The sequence below is a fragment of the Micromys minutus genome (genome assembly GCF_963924665.1).
Source record: "Micromys minutus genome assembly, chromosome: 20".
Classification (NCBI taxonomy): Eukaryota; Metazoa; Chordata; class Mammalia; order Rodentia; family Muridae; genus Micromys; species Micromys minutus.
Genome location: NC_137955.1, coordinates 49,695,108 through 49,720,994, shown reverse-complemented (window position 1 = coordinate 49,720,994; position 25,887 = coordinate 49,695,108). Strand labels below are relative to the sequence as shown.

Sequence of the window (25,887 nt, the reverse complement as noted above, 5' to 3'; positions counted from 1 at the left end):
TGTAGGTCACAGGAGTCCAGGGTGGGCTGTAGGTCACAGGAGTCCAGGGTGGGCTGTAGGTCACAGGAGTCCAGGGTGGGCTGTAGGTCACAGGAGTCCAGGGTGGGCTGTAGGTCACAGGAGTCCAGGGTGGGCTGTAGGTCACAGGAGTCCAGGGTGGACTGTAGGTCACAGGAGTCCAGGGTGGGCTGTAGGTCACAGGAGTCCAGGGTGGGCTGTAGGTCACAGGAGTCCAGGGTGGGCTGTAGGTCACAGGATTTCAGGGTAGACTGTAGGTCACAGGAGTCCAGGGTGGGCTGTAGGTCACAGGAGTCCAGGGTAGTTCTGTGCTCCCCTCTCCGCCATCAGGACAATTCTGGTTTGTCCCCAAGACCCAGGGATTGCAACCCTATCATCAGGAAGGTGCTGTGGTCAGATGGGGTTTGAACAAGGGATCATGGTGAGCAGTGGGTGTAGGGTACGAGTTTCCATCTGGTGCAGAAGAGTCGTTCTTCGGTACGCTGGTTTCCAAAGCTATGCTCCCTGTGATCACAGGAAGCCCTAACCAATAGGATTCATGGCTGCACCCCACCCTTATTTTTCCCTAGACTGAAAAAAAATTAATTTCTTTCATAAAAATACTTGTATTACTTCTTACAATGTTTAATTTTCACTACAGAGGGGAGATTGAATTTCTGCGTTTAGGAAGCATGGTCAAATGGGACAGAAGGAGAGGCTGGGTAAAAATGTCTGTTAGCCTGACCTCGTCCAACCTGTCCACGGAACTGGTGGAGTTAGGAGTGTCAGGTGTGGTAACATGAACTGTTCTGCCTTCTCCTCGGGGCATCTGCTCACCTGTGACTTGTGAGGAGGAGCCCGGCGCTTCTCAGTCCTCCAACCTGCTATGTTACTTGGCAATGCCCTGTCTCTGAGCCCATGGGACTGAGCTCTTCCTGTCTGCATGAAGTGCCAAGTGCTGACCCAAATCACTCAGAACAGAACATGGACTGCAAGCCTTTTCCATTAGGACCTGCCCTTGGTTTCCCCTTCCAGTCTCTGTGGCCATTGTGAGCCCAGCCGTTTGGCTGACTGCTGTGCAGAGTAGACCAGGGACCACAGTACAAACTGAGCAGCCCTTGTAGCTTGCACACACAAATCATACACACACACACACACACACACACACACACACACCTCTGTGAATATAAATCTTGCTTTCCAGGTGATGTGTCTATATCAGATTACATTGCTTGGGGTCAAACCTTATGTGCTTCACAAAAGCTTAAGGACAAAGTTAAGTCTTTACCTAAAATTCTGCTTCCTCGGGGAGGAAAATGGCTCTGCTTCTCCAGTCTGGAAGGGGGTGAGCAGGATGACAGAAAGGCCAGCACCTTGCAGCTTCTGTATCCCAGATGTGTGCCTAAGCATGTCTGCTTTCTCCGTTTCACCCTCTCATGTGACTCTCTCCTGTCCTGCTAAGAATGGGACTGTGGCCTCCTTCAGGCCAGGAGAGTGTCTACCCTGAGGTACTCTACCAGTCCATGACAAGGACTTCTTAATGAGCCCCTGCTGTCATGAGGAGACAATGCAGCTCCCCAATTAGAAGAAGCAATGCATCCCCATAGCTCCTCCACAAAGAGCCAACAGTAAGTCGGCTGGCCTTCACGGGCCACTGGAGTTAACTGCAGTCGTAGACAATTTGTAAACCAACGGGCCAAGTTCCAAAACACCTGTATTCACAAAACCAGGCAGCAGGGCAGATTCTGTCCAGGCTGTAGCAGGCTGACCTGTCACTAAACAAAGGTAACATGTTCCTAAACATGGGCCTTGGTGTGTGAAGTGCTGGGTTCTCAGGAAGCTGCAAGGTGAACCCTGTCTGCACCCTTGCTTTGGAGTAGGACATTTTTATATTAGAGCAGTGCACATTCTGAATTAGAGTTTATCTTCTCTCTCTACATTTGGAAGACCAGGCACCAGTGTTGTAGGGACAAACGCTGTGAAGTGTGGGCATTCAGTTCCACCCAACCATTTTCAGTTGTTTGTCCTCTTCCCCATCCTTCCCTGTGGCTCCCCCTGGAGGAGGGCTTGTTACAGCACTTTGACCTCTGACCTTCTGCTCTTCCCAGTCTCAGTCAGCTCGTGTGCTGTCCCAAGGGCCTGGTTCTAGGTGAAGGCTGATTCCCTGCACAGGCAGGGGAAAGAGAAAGTGCCTGCCATGGTCAAGCACCTCTCCACAGTGCAAGAGTCCCATTAAAGCTGTGTTAGGTTATTCTGTAAGAGTGAATGTATAATTCCAGCCACCTGTCCTTCTTTGTGGGCATTGAAACTTGTGAAAGAAAGCCCCAGCCATCTCCACAGGACAGTCTGGTTCCGTTCATGTCACCCTGGCCCAGACTGGGGATAATTAGAAACCCCACTCACCAAACATGTGAGGCTCTGCACCCACCCAAAAGAAACCCTCCTCTTTCTGGGGGGTTGCATTTTGGAGAACTTCTGGTGCTGCCCACTTGTTCTGCCCCAGCCAGGGGCTGAAAGCCTGACTCTGAGGAGCTAGGAAAGAGGGGACAGAGAGGATGCAGGTGTTTTAAGGCCAACTTCACATTCAGACCTTTGCAGAAAAGCTAAAATGTATGTTTTTGTGACTAAGGCTAAGAGCAACACTATTTCATGGTTGCACTGACTGGTTAAAGCTCAACTTGATACAAATGGGATTCACCTAGAAGAGGGAAGCTCAGCTGAGAAAATGCCTCTACCAGACTGGTTTATGGGCAAGCCTGGGGTACATTTTCTTGATTGGTGATTAATGTGAGAAGGACCAGTGCTGTAGACTGGACCACTCCCAGGCTGACAGTCTGCTTACTGTAGAAGGCAGGCTGACCAAACCATGCAGAGCAATTCAATAGGGCAGCACTCCTCCATGGCTTCTGCACCAGTCTCTACCTCTGGGTTCCTGCCCTGACTTCCTGGATGACGTAATACAAACCGTAAGAGGAAATAAACTCTTGGTTCTCCAAGCTGGTTTTCTTCATGGTGTTTTTTACCATAGCCACAGAAACCCTAAAACAATGGGTATAAACATGATAATTTAGAAGTCAGTTTGACACTATTTAGCTGTCTTAGTTTCCTTCCAAGGGTGTCTGACATTCCTAGCCGAGCTTTGACCTGGTTCATAGTATAACGTATGATTTCCTTGGGTGTAGTGGGTCTAAAATCCGACAAGTAAGCATGTGGCTATCCCCATAGCAGACTATTGGACTGGTGGGTAATTCTTTTGTGGAAGACTGGTATTGGGAACTCATAGCATACAAGGCTGCATGCGTGAAACCTTTGTAAGACTGGTCCCATCAGAGTTCCATCCCAGTCAAGCCTTATCAGCCCCTCTCCTCCTGTAGGGACGACAGATAGTTCAAGGTTTCAGGAGTGAGGGAGCCATCTTCCCCAGTGGCATAGCCACTGACTGGTACATTGCCCATGTTTCAGTAACTAATCTCCATGCTCATTCAGGAAGCACTAATTCAATCCCCCCCTTCCCTCCCTCTCCCTCCCCCTCCCCCCTCTCTCTTCCCCTTCCCCTCCAACCTCCCACTCTATCCCCCTCCCTCTCCAACCCCCCAATCTCTCTCCCTTTCCCCCTCCCTCTCCCTTTCCCTTTTGCTCTCTCTTTCTCAGTCTCCCTCTCCCTCCAGCCTTCTTCCTCCTCTCTCTCTCTCTCTCTCTCTCTCTCACACACACACACACACACACACACACACACACAGAGAGAGAGAGAGAGAGAGAGAAGAAGAAGAAGAAGAAGAAGAAGAAGAAGAAGAAGAAGAAGAAGAAGAAAAAGAAGAAGAAGAAGAAGAAGAAGAAGAAGAAGAAGAAGAAGAAGAAGAAGAAGAAGAAGAAGAAGAAGAAGAAAAAGAAGAGGAGGAGGAGGGGGAGGAGGAGGACGGAGTGGCCTGGGAACAACGGAACAGGACAGACCAGGGGTATAGAGAGGGGATTAGACACTGAGGGGCTTTAATGAAAGAACATAGTGTATATGTATGGAGTTGTAAAAGAATGAAACAGTAGATAACAAAACTGTACTCTGCCTTTTTTTTCATAAGAACAACTAAGAGAAAGAAAGGAAGGGAGCAGAAGAGAGGGACATGAATACTGAATACACAGATCAGTCTATCGAGATCCCGCCCTGTCCTTCCTGAGATGCATGGCACTATAAAGAGCCATCGGGGGCATCTCAGCTCAGGGTAGGCTGGGGCAAGCACCCTGAGGACTACAGCCATGACTCCCCATGCCATCCCCTTTCTCAGCCTTGCAAAGGAAGCAAGGTCAGTGCAGCTGCAAATGGAAGACTGGCAGCTGCAGGGGAGCCTGGGATAGGTGGAGGGCACCTGCTGGACTGTCATTGACAGTCACCAGTGTAGAAACTTCTAACCAAGTGCTCAGCACGACATGCACCTGTGCCCAGCTGCGGCAGACACTCTCTGTCATTGATGGTCACAAAAGACACTATACTCAAAAACATACAAAGGTCATGATGGACCAGGATGCAGACCTTGAGCGAGAGCATTCACTGGTTGCCTTGGATGGACCTGGTCTGATCTCGGTTGGGGCTCCTAGACTTCCTAATAGGATGCCCTGGGAACCCAGCGATCTCACACCTGCTCTCCCCGCATGCCGGCCAGAGGTTAAAGTGAACCTGAAAATCGGCCACTGCTGTCCAAAAAAAAAAAAAAAAAAAAAAAAAAAATACCAGCTTCCTCATAAGCTGCCCGCCCCGCCCCGCCCTGTTTCCATTCACCCCTTTACTCCACGTGCTCCAGGGCTACTAAGTTCTCACTCATTCTTAAGTAGATCCACTCAGCTCACTAGAAGGTGTGTGCCTGTAGCCAGGAGAGGACTGGAGTACCACAGATTTAGATGCTGCTCAATCTTTTGTCCTTAGGCGAGAAATCGCACCGGACGTGCAGCAGTGGCATGTGGCAGAGGACTTTGGAGTAACACAGCAGGAGAGTTTTTCACAAAAGCACGGGAGTGGATGGCCAGGTACTTCTGCATCCGGGCCTTGTCTCTACTCTGTGCTCTGAAGTAGGTGGGCAAAACACCCTCCTGCTGGGTTATGGGTGTGAAGGATGCCCAGTACTTACATTGGGTCTGCTTCATCTCCTCTCCCTGCCACTCCTCCCTGACCCTCCTCCTCCTGGTACCCCTCCTCCCTGCTTTACTCCCCCTCTATCCCCTCCCCTCTCCTCTCCTTTGCCCTCCCTAGCCCTGCCCTCTCCTTCCCTACCCTCCTCCCTGCTGTCCCATGGTTGAGGCGAGTGCTCTGCCGCCCCAGTCACCACTGCCACTCCACCCCCTGGTGCAGAGCGAAGCTGCAGTGATAACTCTGATGTGCATGGTGGAATCACCGTCCGGAACCCCTGCGATTTCTCCGGGTTGGTCCTCCTGCATCCTAGCACACTCCGAACACCGGGATTATCCAGTGACCCAGTCTAGACCGCTGAGCTGAGTCCTGTGATCCCGCGGCGCACCAGAGCCATGGAACCCCGTGGTTGCGCTGCGCTCTGGGTGCTGCTGCTGGCGCAGGTCAGCGAGCAGGTGAGTGGAGTTAGGACCGGCAGTCAGTGAGGCTGGCAGTACATTCCGCCTTCCGCTGAACTCTGCAGAGGCCTCATTCTTACACAGATGTCCCTATTTTTTTTTTTTTTTTCTAGCAGACACCTGCGTGCGCCCCAGGACCGGCAGCTGCAGTGTCTGGGAGCCAGGGAGACTCGCATCTTCCTCCATCCTCCGGTTCAGGCTGGCTGGAAACCAGCGGTAAGTTGTAAGTTCGCGTGGTGGGAGCCCTGGGTTCCTCATAGGTAAGCGACCGGGCAACCCCCCTAAGATGGTCTAAGAGGCTCCCTGGAGCTCAGGACGCTTAAAGCTTTGAAGATAGGATCTTGCTTTTTCTTTTCATTGTGAGCACAGGCTCACGAAGGACTTCCGACCAGTGTCCGAATCGTGTTTCCTACTAAAATAGTAATGACTAGCCAGTGTTACATGGGAGACGGGGTGATATATCTGAGCCCAGGAAGACTCTAGATCACTATATATTAATACAATGACCACATCATTAATGTATACACCAAATCTATCTTAAGCAACGTACTCCCCACTCCAGTATCTCCCCCTTGCCCTTTTTTCACATTGAAGCCTTCTCCACCTTTGACTATTCAAGAGGAGACAGCCTTCTGTCTTAATATCACTAGCACAGGAAACATCCCAAGGAATGTTAATGCTGTGTCCTGGACCTCCTTGGACATAAAGTCAAATTGGAGTTTTCTGCAAGGTACAGCTGCCTCAGTGATTGTTCACAAGAGGCTTTTCCCTGTGAGGTGTCCTAGGAATGACACCTGGTGACTAAGAAAGCGGGCAAGCACACTTGCTAGGAGGTTCCATTCCAAGCTGGGTCCACAGCAAAGGCAGAGCTTTATTCACTTACCCTGTCCTTTCCTGGGGTAAATTAGCTTGAGAGTGTTTGCAGAATTGGCGGCCAGAGGCGAACCACGTTCAATCTTCTGGGCGAATTGTCAGAATATGCACACGATTAAAAAAATGGGCCCCTGGGAAACCCTCATTATTGCTTTCTTCATCGTGATAAACTTACAAGAACTGAATCCCTCCTATGGTTAAGAAGAAGGGTTAGTTAAAGTCTCTACCATAGGACTCTGAGTGCCACTGGAGGGCGCCAGACACAAACGGTGCAGTGGCTGAGACTGCAAGGGAAAGCTGGTTGTGTTTGAAGTCCACCCTCTGTCACCTGCATCTCCAACCCGGCTTCTGCTTCTCTTACTTCGAATTCCTTCCAAAACATCATGACCTACAGGACGTGTTCGTCCTCTAACTTAGGACTTTGCTCGACTTTCAGAGTAAGACCACAAAAATCCCACAGGGACCCGTGACATTTTGGGCACTTATATTATGTGTGTAGGATGCATGGCACTGTGGAGGTCGCAGGACAACTTGTGGGAGTTTCGAGATCAAACTCTGGTTATCGAGCTTAGCATGGAGGAGACTGAGCATTCCCAACATCCCACTTGGGACCCTTTTATTGCACTAATGAGGTGTTATCCAGGGTGATAACCTTGTAGACAGAACACTATTCAGGAAGAGAAGACAAGTGCCTGAGGCCACAGACGGGCTTCTCCTGCCTGGCATCTCAGTCCTAGATCACAAGGGCAGTGTTTCCACGGGAGACTCTCACTTGCCTGGTCAGGGTATCCAGAGAGAGTGTGAGTCCTTGCAAGGTGGTGCTGACTTGTGGAGGCACAATACCTTAACCCCTTCCTGGTGCAGAGAAAGAGGCAGCGTGGGCTGCAGTCACACAGCAGAGGCAAGGTGTGGTAGAGCACCCGTGACCTTCAGATATGCATGTTGTGCAAGGCCCATCTCTACAATTCAAGCTCATTTTTTAATTAACTCTTTTGAGCTGTTTTGAGTTTGGCCTAAAGTGAGACTTGTAAGGGTTCTAGCTATTTTTGCTGAATTTGTGAAGTTAATTATGCAATAGGAAAGAGAGCCTCACGTGCCCCTTGAGGCAATGGTGGAAGACTAAATTGAGATAAATTGGATTATCAAGCATGAATGTATCAGTTTACATTTTGATGACTCCTTATTGCTTTTTTATTCCCTGTTTCCTCAATGGTTTTCTTCCACATTTGTCATTGTAATAACATCCATGGTTTCTGCCAAGAGCATAGCACAGATTTTTAGCTTTTTAAAAACTTTAGGCTTCCAGATCTCAAGGCAAACTTCAGAAGTTCTTCAGGCTTTTAACCAGAGGGTTGAGAGATGCTCAGAGGCTGTGGATACTTAAGTTCTTCAGGCTTTTAACCAGGGGATTGAGAGATGCTCAGAGGCTGTGGATACTTAACAACTCTGCCTCCTTCAATTCTCGTTCATTGCCCAAGCTTCTAATTTAAATATTTCTAATTTAAATATTATACATGAATATAAGTTTTACACATGTGCAAACTATCAGCTCCCCAATAAGAAAAAGTGGTATATTTGATTTTCTGGATCTTATTTTACTAACTTTGATGATCTATGGTTAACTACGTACATTTTCCTGCAAGCAAATGACTTGGCTATTTACCCCTTCTCCGGTGTGTGTGTGTGTGTGTGTGTGTGTGTCTGTCTGTCTGTCTGTCTGTCTGTCTCCGGTCTGCCTGCCTGCCTTTGTGCCTATCATTTCCTGATGACTGATGGCTGATTACCTAACTTGGCTACTGTGAAAACTGTTCAGTGTTGTTGGAGTGCGTTGACTATATGTTGTATACGTGCATATCCAGGATTGGTATGACAATGTGTGTTCATGCTGTACAGAGAAAGATGATTTACAGCGAAGCTCACAGACTAACAGCAATGGCTTGTGCCTCTTGTCTTTATTCTGCTACATCTGAAGGAGGGGGAAGTAAGTACAAGTGACTCTGAATCCCATAAGGATCCAGATGTAATCACAACACCCCAGCAGACCTGCCTACCCCACAGAGCAGAGAGTGTGCCACAGGAAGGAAGGTGCTTTGGCAAACTGCAAATCACCAGGACAGTGGATGCGCCTACATTCTCTCTTCAGACTCGCTTCCCTGCCCCTTTTCCATATACTGGTTGTCTGATCCTTCATAATCCTACATAATCTATAACATGTTATAGAAGCCAGAGTGTCTTTCCCCACCAAAGCTAAATTGCCTGCTCTGGTGCAGACGCCAGTCAGAGCCTGCTGCATCTTTACCCGTTGCCCACCCACCCAGCTGTTCCCACTTGTACAGTATGTCTGGATGGATAGATTAGGCTTGGGACTGGAGAGAGGAACACACCAGCTTTGAACTAAAAGGAGGAGGAGGTCTCACCTTGTTGTGGCTGTCAGCAGGAGGGAATCCCATCAGGGTGCCCGGTCTCTAAGCTCTAACCTTCCCTGACTCTCCTAAACCCAACCGAATGGCTTTTGTGGCATGTCAGTGGTCGCTGTCCATGCTTCCATCTTACCTGTCTATCGCTCACCTGTAGCCAAGTCATACTTTAGACATGAATCTGAAAAATGTGTCCATTCCTGCTGAGTCAGAAGCAGAGCCCTGGTTACCGAGCATTTAGCGCTACTTCTTAAGAGGCTGTTGATGCTCCAGGGAGAAAACGTGTTTAGAATGCTGGAGTTGGTAAAACTCAGTCTGCTCAACGGTCAGGTTAGACCCCTCTATTGCCCGTTTGGGCTTTGCAAAGACACCTCACTGTCAGGCCCGGCACCGTGCTGGCCTGCTGTGTTTAGTGATTAGGAAAAGAAAAAAATACAAAACTCAGCCAACTTTCATATACAATTGGACACACTCCACGCTTAATTAAATATTTCAAAGACATAAACCAAGCTAGCTAATCTCAAAGTAAAAACAAAAAGTCAACCTTGGCCACAGGTCTCAGCTGATAACATGGCTGAGCAGCCAACAGTGACCCTGATCTAGAAGCCCAGCCTTTGGCTCCTGCCTCCTGGAAAGAGCCATCCCTGGACTGGGGACACACAGAAGATATTGCAAATGGTGGTAATGAGTGGGGAGGGACCTGGTTATTGTCTTAAACAATAAAGATGATTTCCCAGAATGGCAGAAGCCATTTCAATGTACATAAGATCATGGTGGAACTCCTCTCTGCCTTCTGCGGAGGGTTGCAACTCTGAGTGTCCTATGAGCAGATTCTCTACTCTCAGCCATGAAAGTCTGATGGAGTCTTGGTGGTGTCTTTTACTTTTTATAAGTTGGTTTAGGTGAATGCTCTTCAGACCAAGACACCAGAAAACAGAATGGTAAGAGCTGACCCAGGGATGTGCTCCCAATGATGTCACAAAAACCAGGCTGGACAACAGGGAGACCAGGACAACAGGCAAGTCCATGGTAGCTCAGGGGTGATCTGGGAGTCCTGTTGTGTGACTCTAGTCCACATTTCCTCCTGTGTGTTCAGTGATTTCAGAATTAAGTAAACAGAGAGACTGACCACCATGTTTTCTGTTTTTGTTATTTTAATGACAGCACTTGAGGCCAACATTTTTTTTTTTGTCAGTTCAGTGAAGGTTTTTATACAAAACAAACCAAGGAAGGAATGTGTTACAACTTTTATTAAACTAAAGACCATCTTTTCATTTCAACCCAGTGAGAGGTGAGGGGGTAATTTCAACATTCACCCAGTCTCAAACTCACATGGAGAGAGAAATAAAAGGGCTCGAGGAGGAAATGTGGAAAGCACAATTGAGATAAATCCCTGCTGCCAGACCGCTCTATTATTGACACAGCGAATTCTACTACTCATAAACGAGGGAAAAACATACACCACATCAAAGGAGAGCTGCTCCATCAGGACTACACTTCATTACTTACTCACAGAGCAGCTGTCATGAGCAGTCACCGTGAGATTCTTCTCAGAACCCTGAAATCACTCAGCCCCTTCTCCTCTCTCCATTTCAGAGTATGACCTGGTGTCTGCCTATGAGGTAGATCACAAGGGGGATTATGTATCCCATGACATCATGCACCACCAGCGTCGGCGACGAGCTGTGACCCAGCCAGGAGGAGATGCCCTACACCTAAGGCTGAAGGGCCCCAGGCATGACCTCCACCTAGACCTAAAAGCCACCAGCAACTTGATGGCTCCTGGATTCATGGTGCAAACTCTGGGGAAGGGAGGCACCAAGTCTGTGCAGATGTTTCCACCAGAGGAAAACTGCTTTTATCAAGGATCCTTAAGGTCGCAGGGGAATTCCTCTGTGGCCCTTTCTACCTGTCAAGGTCTGGTGAGTACAGACAGCCCTGGCTGTCCAAAGGGCAAGAGGTGCCAACACGGGGGAGACAGAACCAGGAACCTGGAGAGCAATTCCACCTGTTCTGTCAAAGCAGTGGATGCTTCTGTGACAGCAGGAATTGCCAAGTAACTCTTTAAAACATTCTGTCTATTCTTGGGCCATTACCGCCGTTTTGTGTGCTAAAGAACGGAAATAATACTTGTTTTTGAAACAAACACACATAAAAAATTTTGGTCAGGTTAGAATACTTTAATGATTTTTTTTAATGGTTGTTTATTTTGTGTGTGGGCCCACATTGGAAACTGGAGAAATTGTTATTGTTTTGAACCAGTTAATATATTAGTGTTGTATGGTGATGGCTTAGTTGTCTTGGCTATTTCTTGGGGATGTGTGTGACTATTGGCAAGCTGTGTCTGCCATCTTGACAATGGTTCTGTGCTTATATGTCAGGGAATTCACCCATACCAAGGCCACGGGGGAATCTTTCTAGGTGCTTTCTGATCTCTGGGTATCTAACCAGATACTGCTTTCAGCTTCGGGGCGCTCAGAATATAAAGAGCATGTGGCCCAGCTGTCTTCTGTCTTCTTGACAAAAGTGACTTTAACAAAGATAGTTTATTTTTGACAGTTGTCTCACCATTGTCAGTGCCTAGCATCACAGTGGAGTAGTTATGGAGTTGGTGACATTATATCTCAATCAGGAAGTTGGGGGGAGATGGATCCGGTAGGTACTCAGCTTGCTTTCTCCTTTTTGGATAGTCTGGGTCTCTTGCCCATGGACTGGTACCACCCAAGTTTAGAATGAATCCTCCCCCCTCAGTTAACCTGATCTAAGTGGTCTGTCCCAAGCATAGCCATAGGTATGTTTCTATGGCAACTCTAAATCCTGTCAAGTAGAGAATGTTAACCTTCACAGGTTATTAACAGTTATTCCTTAGGGTGCACAGTCAAAACCCAGATGAATTTTCTTGAGATAATTTAGAATTTTAGAAAAATTACCAAACAATAATATTAGAGATGGATTAGTAAAGTGGGATATAGGGGATTGAAAATATATATAGTGAAAATTTTGATTAAAGAGAGATTTGGGCATTGATTGAATCTCTAGAAAAGACTTCTACTTAGTCTTATTCTGAATATATTCTTTGGGGAGATTTAAATTCCTTCACATCTCATAAAAAAAAATCTGTGTATGTGTTGAGAATGGTATGTGCTGAAAGGCTGTGTTCATATGTTCATAGCTAGCTCCTTACAGTACCTGTCTTAGTCGGGGTTTCTGTTTCTGTACAAACATCATGACCAAGAAGGAAGTTGGGGAGGAAAGGGTTTACTCAGCTTACACTTCCACATTGCTGTTCATCACCAAAGGAAATCAGGACCAGAACTCAAGCAGGTCAGGAAGCAGGAGCTGATGCAGAGGCCATGGAGGGATGTTACTTACTGGCTTGCTTCCTCTGGCTTGCTCAGCCTGCTTTCTTATAGAACCCAGGTCTACCAGCCCAGGGATGGCACCACCCACAATGGGCTGGGCCCTCCCCCCTTGATCACTAGTTGAGAAAATGCCTTACAGCTGAATCTCATGGAGGCATTTTCTCAACTGAGGCTCCTTTGTGATAACTCCAGCTTGTGTCAAGTTAACACAAAACCAGCCAGTACAGTACTTAAGCACATGCAAATGCTTTAAATGCTTTTAAAATATGAATAGTCCATCTTTGGTGGAGTTTGATATGAGCTGATATCATGCTTGCTTCTTTTGTAAGATACTTTTGGTTAAAGAGTAGACACAAGCAGTTGCCTGAGTTTGTGTGGTAGTTAGTTGGTGTGCTTGTTAAGCATAAGGACACATAGGTGACTTACTGCACACTACCAAGAAAAATAAATCATCTGTAATTAAACACCCAAACATCTCAGGTAATACACAAAAAATTAAGACATTCTTAGCTTTGTTTCCGAAAGATGTAATCCATGAAAGTATCTGTAAGTCATGGCCTTCGAAATTCAATCACTGGTGGGTTAGGCTGTAGACAGTAGGGAAGCTGCTTCCCTGTTAGCACTGGAGATGAAGGGTCACTGGTGAGCTGGAGGTTCCCTGCAGCAGAGCTCTCTCAGGTAGATGAGCTGTTACAGGGGATCTGCCAATGAATCTAAATGGCTGGGAGTTGTTAGAGATATTTGACTCTATTTGAACTTGATGGGAGTTAACAGCAAATGTTATAAATATGCTTTGATGGAAGAGAGAGACATGATAAAGGTAGATCAGAAGGCTTTCTCTGGGCAATAAACATTGATGAGAATGTCATCTACTCCTGACCTTCTAAATGCACACAGTGCAGCTTCTCTTCCTCTCCTAGCAAAAGAATCAGAGGTGTGTGATGTCATAAAGGACAATTTAAAGGCATTTTAAACAAAATTGCACAGTCCTCCACCTTTAGACAATACAAACATGGAGCTGGTCCCCAGGGAGCTGTGGGCTGGTTTGTTTTATGTCTGCTTTACACAAGCTAGAATTATCTGAAATTTACAAGATTCCTCTGTAAGATTCAGCTGTGGAGCATGTTCTTAATTAGCGATTAATGGGGAAGGTCCAGTCCATAATTACTAGGTGGTGCCATTCTTGGGCTGGCTTCTATAAGAAAGCAGGGTGATCAAGCCACAGAAGCAAATCAGTAAGCACCACCCTCTATGACTATTACTTTGGCTCCTGTCTTCGGGTTTCTGCCCTCTTTGAGTTCCTGTCCTGACTTCCCTCACTGAGGGACTGCCACCTAGAAACATCTTTCTTTTTATCATCTTTTTTTTGTCATGTCACTAGAAACCCTGACTGGTGGGTCTGAGTTCCTGATTGTGGTCTCTCTGTCTTTCAAGTCTGTATGCAGTGAAGGACAAATTCTTCAATACCCATTGTTGTATCAACTTGCATATTCAATGGGAGTCGGTGGTAGATCACAGCCCTCAGATGGGCTCTAGTTTTATTCGCTTTTTATACTGAGAATAGAACCAGGGCCTCCCTGCTGCTAGACATATGGTGTCCTTGTGAAATACCAAAGGCTGGAGCTGAGGTTTGCACAGGGTCTCTCCCACTGGTCCCTTTCATGCTTCTTTCTGATGGGAACGTGAGGAGACAAGAACATTTTGCCGTTTTCTTGCTATGGAGCAGGACTCAGTGACGTGCAACCACAGTCACCAAGGAGAGGAAGCTATACGCTCTGACTGGCCTCTCAAAGAGGCCTGGGATGGGGGGATTTTGTGGGGTAAGAGGAGAAGCTGCTGTTGGTTGGATGATGAGGTCAGGTAGATGTCTCTGTGGTTTTATGCAAGCATGTCAGGTTCTACCAGGGGAAATTCTGAGCCTGCAACAGCCAAAAGGCCTTTGCATGGACAGTCCAATTCCTGCACATAGCGTGTAGAGACAACTTTAAATTGTCCTCTAGTGGTATCTGGAGGCCTTTTTTTGGAAAGACAGCTTAAGCACTTAGTTATTTAAAGGATTTATGACTAGTGCTCACCGGCCATAGCCACTGATTTCATTATTATCCACACTTTGGCTGAGCTCAGGAGATATCCTTAACGTGATATTTTGTCTAGTAGGAAATGCTGAGAACCTCCTGCTTATAATCCAGAGGATAAATATATTGCTTTTCAATAAAAGAAAAAAACTGCTTAAGAATGTATGTAGCATGTTTACTATTCAGCTAGAGAAATGGTGTATGTGTTGGGATTCTGTAAACTCCACCACTCAGTGTATACTCTGCCTCAGTGACCTGACACTATAAAAGGGTCTGCTTGCCCCCTCCTCTCTCTCTTGCTCTCTTGTTCTGTTGCTCTCTTTTGCTTTTCCCCCTTACCCCTGCTCTTCCCCTTCCCTTATCCCCTCTCTCTCCACGTGCTCATGGCCGGCCTCTACTCCTCTACTTCTCTATTCCTTTCTTCTCCCTCTCTCTGCCTCTACTACCCTCTTAACTCTCTCATGACCTGAATAAACTCTATTCCATACTATACAGTTGTGTGGCTGGTCCCTCAGGGGGAAGGGATTCCCAGCATGCCCACCCCCCCCCCCCCCCGCAGAGGCATCTCCCTTGCCTCTAGGCCTCGCCACACCTCCATAGGCCATATCTCCACCCCCACTCTCTTCATCCTTTTCCTAACAGTATTGCTGTAAGTAAACACCATTTTCAAATATATATGTACCCTTCTGCCTCTACCCTCAGGTTTTGAACTTGAGTTCAAACTAACAGTCCTAACAGTCCTCTGGGGAATACGGATTGCTTTAGAAGTTCATTGATGGTGTTGTCTTGCTGGTAATAAATACAGACTCGTCAGGAAAAAAATGGATGAAAACGTACCAGAATAAAAGGATGAAACACTAAAATGAGAAGTTCTTTATACGTTGCAGTCAGAGCAATGGGCCCTGGAACAAGAAAACAACAGATGAATAAATCACTTTAATTGAGTTGGCTTATGTCCATGTCTGCGAGAGACTTTTTTCCTTGGCGATTGATATGGTGGGGCCCAGTCCACTGTGGGTGGCACCACCCCTAGGGAGATGGGACTGGGCTGTGTAGGAGAGAGCTGGAGATGAGCTCCAGGGCAAGCCAGGAGGCAGCCTTTCCCCATGAATTCTACAGTTTGAGTTTCTGTCTTGATAGCTCTTTGAGCCAGGCTACAACCTGAATGTGGAAGCTGAAACAAACCCTGCTGAGTGGATTTTACTCAGTGTTTTACCACAGCAACACTGCAGCAATCTAGGATGGCCTCAGTAATGGAACCCCAGCATGGCAACTCTGTAGCTAACCCACTCTGCTTCCCAGGAGATGTTTGCTATCTGGTGGGGAAGACAAGGGGGCAGGTGACTCCCCCATGGGTGAGAAAACAGGAAGTGTGGATGTGAGGAGAACTCGGCCCATCCTCGTAGGAGGAGGGTGATGTCCAAAATCCACATCCAAGCTCCGGTCACATGTAGAGTTTGCTTGTTATGACCAGAAATAGACATGACAAGAATACGTGTGTGGCATTCGCTAACAGTGCTGAATTATGAAGCCCTGTGATAGCACCACCCGGGAGCCTGGAGAGACTGATCTTTACATATTAGACTTAAGATTACACCAGTTAAGGTTTCAAAGTGCTAAAATCACTTCTAGTCATCTTGGCTCTGTCTCCAAGATTTTTGATTAAAAATACGCTTTGCTACCTAAACATATCTTTACAGGGGTATCTGCTATATTCCATTTTCCATCAAAGGAACTCACAGATCTGTTGTCCTCATGTGTGCACCGAGGTGTGACACTCAGTAGGCATCTTCTGGTACACTGACAGCATGAGAAACACATTGAAGGGTTTAGTAAGCAGACATCCTGCGCAAGAGGTAATGCTGAAATGCAGCAGTGTGAATAATGATCACTCAGAGGATGCGTGTCTGTGTCCATATCTGTGTAACCTACTAAGTCACAGGGAAATAATGCCTGCTTGGTTAAAAGTCTTACTGTATGCACCCACATAACCACTGTACGTCTGTAGCTCGGAGTCTTCTCACTTAAAATTGGGCAGTGAGGGTGCTTTAATGCAATGGGAATTGTGCAGCTAATGCCAGAACTCTAACCAGACCCAGATATAAATTCAACCTTCCCAAAATCCTTTAAGCATTTTTTTCCTCTTTCCCTGGTCCCCGGCCCCTGGCTTCTATCAGTCCATCTGTGGATGTACCCTGTTGTGTCTCAAAAATGCCGGTTTCTTCACAGCCATTCACTGCCTTTGGGGCTCAGGATTTTGAGTCCCCTGGGGTTGGAGGGAGTGAACCCAAACCAGATGTGGATACTCCCCTTAGGGATGTGCTCTCTGCAGCTCCTTATTCCCTCCTTATCGACCAGATGTGAGTCTCTGTTGACCGTCTTCTACTGTAAACACAACCTTCACTGACGAGGTGGAGAAGCGCACTGAGATGTGCACTTGATAATAAGACGTTAAGAGTTGGTTTAGTGCTCTGTGTGTTGGGATTCTATAAACCCCACCCCTCAGTTACCTAGCAACAGGCAGGTATATGCTCTGTCCCAGTTACCTAACACTATAAAAGGGGCTGCTTGCCCCCTCCTTTCTCTCTCTCCTGCTCTCTCTTGTTCTCTAGTTCTCTTGGCCTCTTGATCTCTTGCTCTCCTCCCCTCACCCCCCTTTTCCCCATTCCCTTCCCCTCTCTCCATGTGCTCATGACTGACCTCTGCTTCTTTACTTCTCTACTCTCTTCTCTTTCTGCCTCTACTGCCCTCTTAACTCCCCTCACCCCCCATGCCCTGAATCCCAACGATGTGTACTTAGCACAGTAGCAGGTTCTTGTCTAAGGCCAGTGACCTTTCCTAGCCATAAGTTCATGGCTATGTTAGAGATGCCAGGCTTTTTTAGACTTATGAATTATGCAAGAGTAAAAACAAAAAAAAATTGTTTATAATCCATTCCAGCTGATATCTTTCTACAACTAATGTTAAACACTTCAAATTCCCCTTTGAAGTCTGTAGAGTTTATCAAAACTGAAAGTTTTGATGATACTACTTTAGAAGCTCTAATTGGCAATACTTCCAAAAGAGTTCGTTTAGAAATCTATCTTGTTGGATATGGCAAGAATAGATTTTCTGAAAGGATTTCAGCTAGTTCTGTACTTGGATTGGCCTTTGATATAAAAAGTTAATGATTTCTTAATGACAGATGGCATTATATGTGCATGATATTTAGTTCTCCTGATTAAAGCATGATTTTTATTTTGGCTTTGCCATATAGAATAAGCATCATTTCTCCTAAAAGATACACTATCCTCTTGCTTTCAAAACTACTTCAAAAGAGCATAAATGTCACAAGGAGCCCTGGTGCTTATCAGCCCCCTCACATGGCTGGAGAGCTGCTTGGAGAACTGGTTTGAATTGTACTTAGTTGTATTTTCAGCCACAAGCTCCAGGAATTCCCTGGAAACTCCAGCCATTGAGAGATTTTTCTACAGCAGCCAATAAATCCTAGAAAATGCTGAAGTTCTGCCAAACTTTCAACTGATGGAAAAATGCTCTTGGGCCAGGAAAATGAGGAAGCAGAAGTAGATGGGAAGGAACCAGCATTGAGGACAGACAACAGCAATGGCACATGTATTGAAATATTGTGTGGCAGCAACATCTGCAGATACTCACTATGTCTTAGGAGATGGGGCGTCTACTCAAGGTTGTAATGAGGGAGACAATTGAGGGAAAACACTGGGTGGCTTCAGAAACATCTACTGCTTACATAGGAATAGATACAATGTAAGAAAAAGTTTGGCTTTGTTTGCTTTTGAGATTATAATAAAATTACATTTCTTCCCTACCCTTTTCTTCCTTTAAACTCTCCTGTATGGGCCTCCCTTGCTCTCCTTCAAATTCATAGCCTCGGTTTTCTCATTAATTGTATGCATATACATAAATATATGTGCATGTGTATATGATATATGTTAATGTATTCATACATGTATCCATATATGTTTCTGACTACAACCTGTGCAGTGTTATAGTGTATATAATGTTACTTGTATGTTTTCAGGACTGACCATTTCATAATAGATAAGCAATTGGTATGTTCTTCCTGGGGAAGAACACCTCTCCCGTTCCCAGCTTTCATTAGCTGCCTGTAGTTCTTTGAGCAGAGCTAGGGCCTCAGGAGCTTTTCCCATCCACTTTGTGTGTTCATCCAAGGGTGTAATTATTGTTCATTTGGCCAGTCATGTTGATTGAACTTTATGGGTATAGGAAATAATCTTACAGCCAACTCTTTGATTTTGTGACTTTTTTGCTGTTCCTGTTCCTTCTTCTGCAGTGTTCCCTAAGACTTAGGTGCAGTCATGTTTTGTAGATGTAGTCATTTGGAACTGGACTCCACAACTCTGCATTTTAATTTGTTGTGGTTTTCTGTAGTGGTCTCCATCTGTTGCAAAAAGAAGTTTTCTTGATGGTTATCTGTAGTTATGTGAACAAATATACTTGAGGGGAACTTAACTTCAATAAAAGTAATCTTGGTTGTTCTCAAGATATGTGTACTGTACTGGCTGGTTTTGTGTCAACATGACACAGCTGGAATTATCACAAAGAAAGGAGCCTCAGTTGAGGAAATCATGACACTGCTGGAATTATCACAAAGAAAGGAGCCTCAGTTGAGGAAATGCCTCCATGAGATCCAGCTATAAGGCATTTTCTCAACTAGTGATCAAGGGGGGAGGGCTCAGCCCATTGTGGGTGGTGCCATCTCTGGGCTGGTAGACCTGGGTTCTATAAGAAAGCAAGCTGAGCAAGCCATGGGAAGTAAGCCAGTAAGTAACATCCCTCCATGGCCTCTGCATCAGCTCCTGTTTCCTGACCTGCTTGAGTTCCAGTTCTGATCTTTGGTGATGAACAGCAATGTGGAAGTGTAAGCTGAATAAACCCTTTCCTCCCCAACTTGCTTCTTAGTCATGCTGTTTCTGCCGGAACAGAAACCCTGACTGAGACATGTGCCTTTATTGCACCTTTAAATTGAAATAAATGCAACATCTCCAGAAGTAGATCAAAGTCATGTTACATACGATAACATTTTTGTTTAACAGATTATAGATTTTTTCTAGGGGCATAACTGTTGTTAAGTTGGGTTTTACCTCTCATCCCCAGGCTCCCAGAAATAAGACTTGGACTCAAAATCTGTTTACAAATACCTTGGCCATATAGCTAGGATCTTCTCTGACTAGATAAACTTGAAATATCTCATTTATTTTCACCTACATTCTGCCACATACCTGTGCTCAGAGACATGTGTTCATCTCATCACATCTCAGTGAATCTGCCTGGCTCTATCCCAGAATTCCTTTTTCTCCCACGTGTCCCACCTTTATTTCCTGCCTAAGCCATAGGCCATAGACTTTTTAATTGACAGGTGATGCATCTTACAATACATAAGATATTTTCTCTACACTTAACATAAGATGTAAATAGAAAATTAGATAGGTTTAACTATAAGCGTGTGTTTATAATAATGTTTTATTATTCTCACCTCAGTTTTTGAGATCTTAACTAGTATTTGTGCTTTGCCACCATGCCAAGCCATGGTAAAGTTTAGAGAGTCTAGGATGAGGCTATGGGCATCTATCTTTTGTGTAGGATTCTGTTTATTATAATGCCATATGATATATTTTTATTAAAAGACAAACAACTGCAAGACCTTAAGTGCTAGACTTTATTGCAGAGACCCTGACAGTAAAGCAATTGGAGCCTTATCTTCAGCATGCACCAGGGAGCAGGCAGGGGGGAAACAATGACAGGCTTCTCTATGGTTACCCTCTGGAGGTTCTAATGTCATTTGCAAGGAAGCAGTCCCTCCCCTGGTCCCACCGAGGGCAGCAATCATTGGCTTTTTTACCGTGGTCAGACTTACAGCAATGGTTTCTATAATGCTCATAGGATTAGAGTGCTCATGTTCCATGTCAGTGTAGCCAGAAGATTCTTCATGACCAAGATCTCAATGAAACCAGCCTAAAGGAACAAATGGGCTTGGTGACTGTGGTCATGGACCTTAATTGTGGGACTGTTTTAGGAATGAGGATACACAAACCTATCGTGAAGGAATAATGTTGAGCAAAACCCAACCCCATGCAGAAACCAATGTAAAGAAGCTGTTTAAAGGCCCTGTTTGTAGGCTCTGAGCAGGGGACCTGGTTGCTTTTGTTTAGCTCACACAACTTTACTTTCTGAAAGTTCACTGGTATCGGGAGGATTTCCTCCTCCTTGTCCTCCTCCTCCAAAGTTGCCTGCTATGTGATGCATACATTGAGTTTACCGAGAACAGACCAGAAAGGAGACAGACACTAAATAAAATATTAGGGAAAAAAAACTAATGTAATGCATTAAGAAGCCATGGGAGAACGGAGAGCTCAAGAGACTCTAACATCACCATTGAAGAGCAAGAAGCAGTGAAGGCTGAGGGAACCGGAGTAGATTTTAAAATTCAGAAACTGGCCTCAAAACTTTAAGTATGAGGAGCTACTGTTGCTAGAATTCAGAAGCTGCAACGTGCATCAGATGCCTGAGGAAAAGGCAATCCAGGATTATGTCTCTGCTGCTAGGTGGTGATGAAGCTAACCGAACTAGAAAGCGAACCAGAAGTCGACAGAAGGAGGAAGTGGTAAGGAAGACTGGAAATGCACAGGGATAGAACAGAAAATGCTAGCATTCAGCCTCCTTAGATCCCATCTTTCTGGTCTCCTGTGGAACTGGCCGAGGTGATCGAGAAGCAGAGGCATCGTGTGGTGGGATTTGAGGAGTATGCGTCAGCCCCACAAAGAAAATGGGAAAGGAGAGACGGGAGATGAGCTTTTCACTGCGATGATAGTGTGGATACAAAGCGACGTTTCTGGCGCCAATGTGTACAATAAAGCCTCCAATAAACGTTTATAAAATGAATGAATTGATCTTAGCGCAGAATCGAGAATTTAGTTACTTAACAAAAATAATGGACACGGTCACGGGTTTGTGGGGCTAAAGAAGACTCCACAAGCAACTCATCCAACTTCTACAGGAAAAGGGGATGCCTGTCTCAGGGCCTCGACCTTGGTAGGAAGGGTGAGCCTATCTGTAGGTGGGATGGTGCTATAGAGACCTGGCATGCACAGGTGTTTCTCCCCAGGCAGGCTGTGCTTGCCCTCTCACTGCCCTGGTTAAAGAGTGTGCTTTTGTGTGAAATAAAAAGCAGTGTAATTTTTTCCCAAGAGGCTTTGAGGCTGTATCTAATGACATGTGCAGGGATAAACCGGTGCTCGGGGGACTTGTATGTACAAGTGTGTGAGTGTGTTTTCCATCTGTGAGTTTGGCAGCTCTAAATCATTCCTGAAGGAGCAACTAGGGAATCATTATCCCCGACCTGAGGCCATGGTCTGAATCAAAGTGAGTTTATACATCTGCAGAGAGGCCTGTCCTTTCTCACTCTGGACAACGCTTGAGCATCTGCACCTCAAAAGTAAACGCTAAAGTACTGTCACCATTACCCCTGTGTTAGTGCCTCTCAGGTGTCGGGGGGTTGTTCGTTTGTTTTGTTTATTTATTTATCTTTTGTCTCTTCTGACTCACCAAATTTTACTGCAACCTGGCATGTAGTATAGGCTTATGCTTCGCTGGTGGCTGTTTTTTACCTTGTTTTATGGTTTGCTTTGGCAACTTGTTGCTTTAAAATATTTATAGAAGAATATCACAAGTTTCAAAAGGCATTGAATCAGATAGATCCAAGAATTTAAGTTATTAGCAAACTGGTGATAATTTCATATGCTCTTTTAATTTGAAAGAATTATAGGAAACTAAACAAAAGATAGCTGTTTTAAAAATTATTCTATTTTTGTTGTTGTTGTGAACCTACCTTTTAATGGCTGAACCATTTCTCCAGCTCGGGAGTCAAAGACAGGCAGATCTCTTTGAGTTAGAGGACAACCTGGTCTCACAGAGAAACCCTGCCTTGAAACAACAACAACAACCAAAACAAACAAAAAGATCATTTTAAGGAATTTAGGTTATATTTCTATTTCTCAATCAATAGCAAGTAGATCTAGCCAGAAAAAAATGGTCACAGCAAGTCTTAACAACAACATCCAACTTGTCACGAAACTAATCATTCTGTAAGATGATTGGCTTTCAGCTTTATGTAGATGATGAAGTGATAGACAGAAAATTTCATTAGGTAGTTTCTAAATTACAAACCTTGGATTGCTCTTTGGCTGACACAGACATAAACTGAATATGCTTTAGAAAACTATATAATATCTGTCCAATTCTGCCTTTGTCCCTTCTATAGCAGCACAGAGACACCACAGTGGCTGTGCCTTAGCCTCTCAGATGTACATTTTCTTTAATCAACAGGTACATGGAAAGGATGAGTGATTCTTATGTGTTAGCATTCTGAGAACGTGCCTTCTGGCCATGCTGAGTCCTCTGTCAAAGTGGCAGGTGACATGCATTCTGTACTAGCTTTGAGGGATGGAGAGAGGCCACTTGTACAGTCATAACCAAGCACACTAAAGATTTATTTTCTTCCACCAGGGAAGTGAAACATACAGTCAACAGGTCTTCAACTGACATGCAGGACTATCAATGTCTCATTTCTGCTGCTGAGATAAACACGCTGAGGGAAAACAGTCCCTAGGTTTGCCTTAGCTCACAGTGCTAGGGTACATTCCCCAACAGTGTGAAATTAAGAAGTTACACAGGTTATATGATCACTGTCAGAGCCAGGGAGAACTGTGTGCACACATGCCTGTTCTCACCTCACTCCTTCTCTTCTATAGAGTTCAAGATCCAAATGTTCGGAACATGATGCCCACTTTAGACTTGGTCAGGATCCAAATGGCACCCAAAAGAAGTGCCCACAGCCCATCCTGACCTAGGAAACCCCTCACTGAAACTTCCCAGCCGACATGACTAAGAGGCTGACACAAAACTTTTAGAGTACATGCCACCAAAGAGTGTGGGACTTGCCTTTGGAAGCAGATGATCAATGCATAGTCAGAAAAGAGAATGATGAAGGAGGGACTCAATCAAGCTGCTGGGTGACATGGTTTCATACACTCTAGTGCCTCTCACTAGCCCGGCTGCTTCCCACAGAGCTTCAGTCTCCATTATTGATGGTCAGTAGGGATCTTTGGGGGTGTGGGGGGTTGAATGAAGGCTGAGTGAGGCTATGTCAAAGTCCCTAGCTCAGGATATGGCACTAAAGAACTGTGTGATCCTGCTCTGTGTGAGCCTCTCTCTGCCCATTAGTAGTGGATATGGCACAGGTAAGGCTGAGAAAACCACCACACCCAGTCACTCAAACATGGCCGATGCTGACCTTCAGTCGAGTCCCACAATGGAATGCAAATATGAATCTAAAATCTTTCATTTTCTCCATAACCATTACTAGAATTATAGTGAGTGATTAAGAGCATAAATATCAACCCTTTTGTCTGTCCTTCTCCAGTGTTAGGTATTGATTATGCACTTTTAGGACTGCCCTTTATGTCCACACTTTAGAAAGAAGGTTCTGTGTGCTCAGCACCTGGGAGATCGCTTTGTGTGTAACAGGGAGTCGTAAACGAATAAAGAGCCCAGAACAGCTAACATCTGACTCTGTATTCCCAGGGCGGCAGCCAAAAGAGCTGTAACCCTTGTTTTATTTGCAGAGATTATGTAACTGAAGCTTGAGGAGTTTTGGCTATTCTCTCTGCAGGTCATCACTAGGCAATAAAACAAAGAGTGACGGACTGAGGAACGATAAGCCAAAAGAGAAGCTTGCATGTTTTATAGCCCACTTCTATTTCTAGTTGAAATGCATGCTTGTGGAAGACTCAAGAAGATGGATAGTAAATGCTTAATCATAAAGGGAAGTGTGCTTGCCCTGTGCAGGGTCACAGTCGTGATCTGTTTCCGAAGACCTGCACTATCACTTAACCTATGCTGTTCCCACCCCCTCACTATCTGCCTCTCTAATGTTTCTGGGATACATAATGTGGTTGCATCTTTACCAACTAAAAATGATTTGGATCTAATGTCATGATGGCTTCCCGCCTCTCCCTCCAGCAGTCTGGTATGCTAGTTAGGAAAGAGCTTGTGGGGCTACTCATCTTAGTAAAGTTAAAGACCAGAATCCCCGTGCTTCAACACTTCCTGCCCTCCCTGACAAATAGGGATGCCCTGTCTCCTCCTCCTGGAGGGAACACAAGTACCTCTCAGTTCCTGAGTGCTTTAGAAAATGCATTTGTTTTCTAAAAATGTCTCAGCCACTCTGTTTGGAAATAATAGTAACCTCAACACAGGATTCAGCAGAGCCACAGTTGCCAATGAATTTCCCTAGAATTATGCAAAAATTGACATTTACTTAAATTAGGTGAGCACTCTTGACGTTGACTAAAACCAGTGAAAAGAAAAGGTGATGAGCTGAGAAACCTGCAGCCTCGCCTCTGACCTTTCAGTAGTGACTGGGAACTGGGGAATCCAGCTTAGACCTCGCCAGGGAATCTGAAAAGCTTGTGTGCCATGTGCTGCCACAGGGTCTATGAGAATGTAAACACTTTTGTTTTTAAGTGGGAGCAAGTGACTGGTCTCCCAAGCTGCAGTTTAAATGTCAAAAGCTCTTAAAAGTACAAACAACCCTTAAAATTACAGCATCACGTGGCAGCCCTGTAGAGGTCGATTTTACACTATGTGCAAAAGATAATAATATTATAAATGCTAGCAAGACTACGGTATACATTGAACCGAAACTCCATATCTGACTATAGGGAAGTTTTAACAGAGTATCCCATTCATTTGTATAGCTTGCAACTTCAACCTCTTCTTTGGCAATTATCCACAGATTACATTTCATTTTCATGACATGCCCTGCCCTGAAAACAATGGATTAGATATGGAGACTTCTAAGAAGTCTTTCCTGTCTGATCTTGGTCTCAGTGTGAACACCCAGTCAGCTTTCTCCAGTTCCCTCCTTCCACCCAGGATATGGAAGGTGTGACCAACTCAGGCTCTGCCGTGGGATAGAGTGGCTGGGGCCTAGCTGCCATGGATACGGTGCACACGTGAGTGAGGCTGCAGGGTCCTAAGCGACTGGTACTTCCCTCCTGGGTTAGGCAATGTGGCTAAAGACTGTGCTGGTCACAGTACAGCCACAACGAGGAAGCAGAGGCCCAGGGGCACTGCTACCGTTCAGCTGGCTCTTTCCTTTCTCCTTTTTATTTAGTCTGGAACACGAGGCCACAGAGGACCCTCTACACGTGGGATGGGTACTCCTTTCTCTTGTAATTCTCTCTGGAAGTACATGACAGGCATGCTCAGTGGTCAGTACCCAAGTCAAGCTGACAATGAACACGAGGTACCATACCATCTTATTTAAAGGGAATCAAGCATATTGCCAGATGCGGACATCTAGCAGAAGGAGCCAAAATCCCTACTTCATGTCTATTGGACTGGGGAGTGAGAGGAATTCTTCACCCAACACATGTTCCTCCTTTCAGGGACATGTCCCATCAATCTTTGGAGTCTCAGTGACTGTCGGGGTAACAGAGAGTCTTATCAGCCAAAGGATTTAGATATATACATACATATGCACATGCA

At 45.5% G+C, this 25,887-nt stretch overlaps 1 protein-coding gene across 1 annotated transcript in view; it reads left to right on the top strand.

Annotated features, from left to right (window-relative positions):
* Positions 1–5,508: 5,508 nt before the first annotated feature.
* ADAMTS16 (ADAM metallopeptidase with thrombospondin type 1 motif 16) overlaps positions 5,509–25,887 on the top strand; it is a gene marked incomplete at both ends in the record, with an annotated part of 114,564 nt that continues 94,185 nt past the window's right edge. Inside the window, 3 exons of the mRNA XM_080933764.1 lie at positions 5,509–5,568; positions 5,685–5,787; positions 10,458–10,783. Coding sequence (XP_080789890.1) covers positions 5,509–5,568; positions 5,685–5,787; positions 10,458–10,783 — 489 coding nt within the window. The remainder of the gene's footprint in view (positions 5,569–5,684; positions 5,788–10,457; positions 10,784–25,887) is intronic.